At 41.0% G+C, this 7326-nt stretch overlaps 1 protein-coding gene across 1 annotated transcript in view; it reads right to left on the minus strand.

The window, feature by feature from the left end:
* LOC139287545 (disintegrin and metalloproteinase domain-containing protein 10) overlaps window positions 1-5532 on the minus strand; it is a 30124-nt gene extending 24592 nt beyond the window's left edge. Inside the window, exons 1-4 of the mRNA XM_070908613.1 lie at window positions 5347-5532; window positions 4327-4474; window positions 3959-4077; window positions 3452-3607 (exon numbers count right to left, since the gene is read on the minus strand). Of these exons, the coding sequence (XP_070764714.1) occupies window positions 3452-3607; window positions 3959-4077; window positions 4327-4474; window positions 5347-5407 (484 nt within the window). The 5' untranslated portion in view covers window positions 5408-5532. The remainder of the gene's footprint in view (window positions 1-3451; window positions 3608-3958; window positions 4078-4326; window positions 4475-5346) is intronic.
* Window positions 5533-7326: the final 1794 nt, after the last annotated feature.

Raw genomic sequence — 7326 nt, forward strand, 5'->3', positions numbered from 1 at the left:
CAATTACAAACTGCCGATCTACCACTGCAAGACTTGCCTGGATTCCCCCAGATGAAAGATCAGTGTCACATTTCAGTCAAGACTCACATTCCCAGCAGCTGTTGGAAACTACTTCCACTGTTAAGAGTAATGTAAAAACTTATGCCAGAGCCCCTTGAATCTCATTCCAGCTTTGAGTGTATAATAGTTACAATATGTAACTACCAACACACAATCACATATTAACACTGACTTTTCACCCTTAAACTCATGCTCTTGCCCATAATATATATATATATATATATTCTTGCTTTACAGTTAGGAAGTTTGGTGTGGCTAAAAAAATTAGTGTTAAAATGCTCTTTTTAAAACAGGATATGTTTGTACTACAATGGGGCATTTCCATTTTTGCCCTAAAGTCACTGCCCAAGTGCCCCACCAATGACCCTTTGGTCAGTCCAAGTGTCCTCCAAGTGTCACTCTAGTTTCCCAGGTGCCACCGTGGACAGTCTAAGTGTCCTCAAGTGCCCCATTGGTTAGCTCAAGTGCAAAATAACCTTAAACCTAAATATAACATAACACTAAACTCTGTGCGTCAGAAGTTTCTTCCCCCTGCCCATAAGAGAGTCTGTGCACACCACTACTGATGAACGCATGTCCATTGCTTGGATTAAACATCTGACCTAACAGTGATTTGATGGTATTTCTAACCACAAGACCCAAGAGTTCTTACAAATAACATGATTCACATGCTTAGTGGGAGATTTTATGCTTCATGTCGTCAAGATCTCCCGTATCAACCCGCATCTTCCACGTTTACGCAACTGATGAAACCTCCATACATCTGAAGCAGCTTTCCACTTTGTATGACACTGTATGACTGGTCTGTTAGGAACAATCACGCTCTTCTTTGTGTGATAGTCAAAAAGTCTTTCCTTGCATTTATCAGAATGCCACTAGTTGCGAGCAGTGCAGGCAAGAACTGTAACAGCTGTTTCTTTAGCACTAATGCAAAAGACTGATAACCTTAACACATTGCTGCAACACAGAAAGTTCAGCCAGTGTTCCACAGATATATTTCTCAAATCCTCCTTGTATAATATCATCTGGCAATGGATATCATGAAGAAACAGATGTTTGAAGAATAATTTATATGATAAACTGAAGAGTTGACAGATTTGTATGTGTGTGAAATATTAATGAAAGTTCTAGTGAAGGTTTCCAAGCAACGTACTGTAAAAATATTGCAGAAAGATCACACACACTACTTCCTGACAATAAAGTCACTTTAAGTTTTAACAGTCCCTGAGTTAAACATTAAAATATTCCCAGTGATAATCAAAGGATGTGTGTGACTCTTGTATTATCTCAAGGAAGTATGAGGTGAATAGTTACCCATCTTTCACACTGACACTTCAAAGTGAAGGTAACATAAACTAAGGTGTAACACACACACACCTACACCTACACACACACACACACACACACACACACACAAACACACATACACACTGACTGTTATGGACAGTGACTACTCAGCCTCTGAAGAACATACCGAATACAGATCAGAAGACTAATTCAGAATCAGACGAGTACAGTATACAGCACAAATCTGGTTTGGATGTGATCAAACTAAACTGACTTAACTGACCAACATAATAACCAGAGAAAATTGATACAATCTCATATCCATGATAGGAAGTTAATCACGTTATAAATTGAGGAAAACAAGTTACACAACAAACCTGTTTTGGCATGCTTCATAGTAAACAAACACAGACTGTCCAGATACAGTTACAGTAAACCAAATGACCTTAACATTACTCAAGGTGGGAATAGCACATTTCATTTCACCTTTTACTATATTGCTGTTTATGCCTGTCCATGTTTGTTACATGGACAGGCATAAACAGCATCTGCATCTGAACAGTATTAATTACCATTAGTCCAGATGTTTTGCATCTGCCTGGTTGATATCATTATACATCCATGCACACTAGTGTGTCGATGACTTATGATGTGATTGATTGTGCATAGTTTCATGATTTTTTTTTTTTTTTTTACATAATCTTTATTTCTTTTTTATGATTGTAAGATTGGAGGTAACTTTTTACTTTCTTTTTCTGTCTTCTATACTGTATTTGTTGCAAAATGGCTACCCTGAGCCAGGCTCTGTGTCCCAGATCTGAGAGACCTCATGACATCCTGCATCCCAGTGGACAGAAAGTTCCTTATTTAACTTTTGTTGCTCCCAGACGACATCCACAGGAAGTGGAAATACACACAGGTTTAGACGCATTATGTCAACCCCTCATGTCATTGATTGTTTATTGAAATATCATGTGCCAAATCTTTCACAGTTTCCTGCAGATATCCAGGCCTGTGAATGAAAGAACAGGATGTTGTCAGCTGCAACGCTATCTAATGTGAATGTTCCTACAGTCGTGAAAGGGGTTGAAGAAATGGCGGGAGGCGTAGGGAGGAAGGCAGCCACAGAGTCTGTGTAGACTTGAGGACAAACACAGAGGGGGTTTTGGCACAACCTGCACTGTTTCCAGTTAAATGCTTTCTTGGAATTAATATTATTGATGTAAATGTGCATGCACAGCCAAGGAAACACACACGCACACACACACACACATTGACACAAAACATTTTGACAGCCCTCAGTGATGACTGCCATCTGGCCAAATCATAAGCCGACATAATGGTAAGCCAACTAAGAGTTCGTTTTAATCTGTTGTCGTAGAAACTGTTTCCAAGGCCTTCAAACCCTGTATGATCCTCTAATTGCTCCTCTTCTCTTCTCTTTTCTTCTCTCCTTTCCCTTTAGAAACTCATATCCTTCTCCTGCTGTTGTACTGTACCCCTTCATCCTCCTCATCCTCCTCTTTCATCTTCACACCTTCCTCTTTACTTTAGCCCCCATCTCTCCACCTCCTCCTTCAAAGGTCACACCATCTTCGGACTATCTTTTCTTTGGCTTGTGCCCAGGAAGGTTCCTAGTACCCCCCCGCCCCAGAGCCCTAAATAGGTTCTGCTGTTACAATGTAACTCCACTCCTACTACGAGTTAAGGATCGTTCATTGACCCCTAGTAGACCCCTGAGTTTGTTCTAGAGCTTGAGGCTGCAGATACTGTACGAGAAAAGAGCAACGAGGATTAGTAACGGAGGGAGATCCTTTTTGCAGCAATTGTTTGTCTTTCTGTGAAACTGCCAAGAGGACCGTGAATCAAACTGTTGGGGGATATCTACTATTGCAAGGCATTTCTTTTTGTGCGCTTTCCATCATCACCAAATGGCCAGGAAAAGCAGCTGAGGTTATGGGGTGTCATTTGGCCATTTTTTTTATCCTGGACACTTAGTGCAGTTAGACGTCACTACAGAGCCAATAGCTTGAAAATATGTGCTGAGACAACATTTTCTGAACTCTTTTTCTTTTAAAAAGTGGAAAACGGAAGGTAGTCTCACCCATGTCGTCCTCATGGTAGATGATAGAGTGGTGATCTGTTTGTCTGCTGGTGTATCTATGTACTGGATCTATGTGATAAGTCCCATTGTCTGTATGGACGGTTCCTTCAAACTGACCCTGTAACACAGAGCCATGGCAGGCTGAACCATGTTCACCTGCAAGAGAAAATCAAGAGAGATAACATGTCAGAGTCCCGGAGGTGACAATGAAAAGACAGCCAGACAGAAAACGTTGATAACATACTGAGAGAAACTTTAAGATTAGAGGCAGCATTCACACATCAGAGAGAAACAAGATATGAGGCAAGAGAGAGATAAATCTGCATAGTTCTGTAACTTTGACTAAATTTCAACAATAAGGAATGTGTCGCCACAATCAGATGTTTTATCCAGGTGTTTTATCGAAACCATAATGACGATAAATGACGATGGTGATTAAAAGCTAGATTTGAATCACAGGTAAACTGTTCCCAGGCCTAGTGGTCCAGATGTCCCTGTCATACCCACCCTCTAGTGTTCCTGAATATATGTGGGAGAGGTCAGTTGATGTTGAACCACTTTCAGTGACCACCGTGAAATTTTCGGAAAACGCTGCAGCATTGTGTTTCAATTGCAGCCGAAACTTTCTGAGGGAAACAAACACAAAAAACAGAAACAGCTCACAGATGTGGTCAAAGCTTTATAGTGTAGTGGGAGGTATGTAGATCTATCAGCAGCAGGCAAATGTGCACAATTAATGGTTGACACGTGTTATTGGTTTAGGAACAGGAATAAAGAGTGTGTTCGAACAGAAGAAAACCCACTTTTTAGCCAGACTGTGTAGATCTAAGAGGGATTTTGAAACTGTTATTACAGTTAGAGAGATGTGACGTTACCTGTGGAAAGCAATAAAGTCCAGCTGCAGTGTGTATTCCTGAGGTTGTGCGGCTCTCCTGGCTCTCAGGTGCTTCCTGTGAAGATCCTCCCTGTCGTATGACAAGCCCTCATAATGCTTTATATATGGACTGATGCCGCTCACAGCCCCTGGCAAGAAGGAAGACGTTCCAGTCACTTCACAGAGCTTCACACTTCACAGGGAAATCATACAATGATGTCCACTCTCTTCTTCTATGTTCATCATCGTCAGTGAGCCAAATGATGCAGCACCTCACATCATAAAATCAGCCTTTATGCAGATGGCATATTGTTATACTTCAAGGATTCTTACATCTCATTACAAGACAAAAACATCTTAATCAACACGCTCTCTCTACAGTTTTACATTGAACAATATACTGAAACAAAGAAGCTGTTGTTGCTTCATGCACATTTAAAACACACGCTTGATGTTAATGTTTTGTTTATTTCTGTTTTGTTTATCTGCAACAAACGAATTTTAAGCTTGACACCAAACAATCTTTTGTGCTTTTACCCTCTTGCCACCGTCAGACCAAATTTTGACTTCCCTTCCTGTATGACGAAGCGATGACTGTGGAAGTGCAGGCTAACCGGAGAAAGTCTTTGAGAGGCTTGTGCTGTCCTGTACAAGGTGTTATTATCTACATACTGTCACCCCTCCTGAGTGAATCACACTTACCAAAACCCTTAATAAACGGGTGTACCCCATTAATCACAAGTAAGGAAGCCAAATGTTACATCTACATCACGGGCAGGTTTTGCACGAGGGCTCCTGTTTGCAGCATTCCTGAGAGGACAGGTTGAGACACGCCTGAGTCCGTAAGAGTCCAGTCCACCACAGCAGCCGAAAACTGCATAGTCATACACACACATCCACACACAGCTATACAACCAAAACAACCCCACATACTTATTCAGGGTGCAGTGTGAGTAAATACAGACACACACACACACACACACACACAAACGCTAATCTGCACATTCCACCTCCACCCTACCTGTAATCCGTTCACAGCAGCAAACCAACAATAGCAGCAGCCAGTAGTGTTGAACCCCCATTGTCTCCTTATTGGTGTGTTTTTGTTTTCCTTCCCTATCACAGTTTTTTCTTTCTCCTCCTTCGCTCGCACCCGTCTCTCTTTTTCATCCTTTCCCACTTTACCTCTCTCTTCACCAGCCTTGTACCTGTGGTCTTCCCACGCTGGAATGTGACTAGTTAGGAAGTTCAAGCCAGAACTCAGCATGGAGATACAAACACTGACACAGTGGAGGGGCATATTCAGACTTGTTTGCTAGCATGTTTTGAATTATCTGCACAGTTAAAGGAGGATTTACTGATTACTGGATTGCTTGGTGAAATAGTAAGAGCAATGTGATGTCATTTGCAGTTGTAGCTGTAACATTAAGATCCACTTGGAGTGTAACTTTGAATAAAGTAATAATCCAAAAAGTATTAAACCTACATTTGCTCAGAAGAAGTTGTTTGTTTGTGATATTGACGGAAAACTTGCTTGTTGTTTAAAAAACTGCTTAAAAAAAACTGCTTAACAAGACTTCTATAACCATGCTAGAATCCCTGTGAGGCTGTACACAGCTGTGCCTTGAACTAAAGACTAATGTCAGCATGCTAGCATGACAATGTTTACACAAACAGCTGAGGCTGATGGGAATGTCATTAATTTGGCTGGTATTTGGTCATAAACCAAAGCATTGGACAAATACAGTTTGACCTGATGATGGCGCGAGGTGAAAAGTCAGGGGATCCTCAAAGTCCTGAGAGTCCACCCTCTGGGGACCATGAACGTCTGTACCACATTACATAGCAGTAGTTGTTGAGATTTTTCAGTCTGGGCCAAAGTGGTGGACCTCCCTACTGACTGACAGACATTTCCCAAGAGCCATACCGCTAGTGTGGATAAAAAGAACTTGCATTAACTTGTCATTGATAAGAAATGTGAAATAATGAACTTTGAACATTTTCGCTATTTCCTGACAAAGCAAAATGCCTCCCACAGGTCTTATTATAAACCCCTGTGTGGTAGAGAAAGTGCTAAAATGGTCCCAAATATGAGAAGGAAACAATCATTGGTATGACTCAAACTGTGTCGGAGGTATGTCGTGGGCTCATTCTAAACAAAGTGTGACATTTTTAGGTAACTTTGAGGAACAATCACCTCTCAAGAGGAAATGAGACATCATTTGACCTGGAAATGAGGTAAAATGAGGTTTTGCTACTTAAAATAAAAGCCGCCTCTTTGATGTGTGTACTTCTGCATGGATGAATAACATTTTTTTCAGTTTGCAGAACATGAAATTATATAATTATATAGAGAATATTACATAATTTCTCTTTATCTGTAAAAGTGTTTATATTTCAATGCTGTGTTGCATAAGAAACGGACAACAGCTGAGAAATATATAGATTTCCTACATAGGATAATGTGCTGCAGCAGTTCACTGGCCCCATTCAGAGAGCTACAGTCAGGATACAGCAGAGAGTATGATGAAGCTCTGCCAACTGTATCACCACAGCAAAGTATTGCTCCCACAGGAGTCCAATTACTCACTGAACTGCACCAAATCACTGCAGCTTCTCCTGTAAAATTATCAAATCACAAATAAGTCAAGCAGCTGTCTAAGAGGAATAGCCCTAAAAGCCTTTATCCACTGCCAATGCCAAGATTAAAGGCTTGGCATTGGCAGTAAAATGGTATTTTATGATAAGAAACACACCAGTGACTTTATACAAACATACTGTGAGTGAAGATGTGCAAAATCTGTTTGATCTATTGGGGGTCTCTTTAGCTCTGAAGTTTTCAATCTTTGTCTGAGGTTTGAGGGGATTCAGGCTCTGATCTTGATGCATGTGACCTGACTGTCGTTAAGACGCTGACATAACATCCTCATCTACTGCAGTCCTTCTCATGTCTTAGCTGGGTCACGTCCAGCTGTATAACCCTAATGGATGTCACAGACAG

This window comes from Enoplosus armatus, chromosome 7, assembly GCF_043641665.1.
Source record: "Enoplosus armatus isolate fEnoArm2 chromosome 7, fEnoArm2.hap1, whole genome shotgun sequence".
NCBI lineage: Eukaryota > Metazoa > Chordata > Actinopteri > Centrarchiformes > Enoplosidae > Enoplosus > Enoplosus armatus.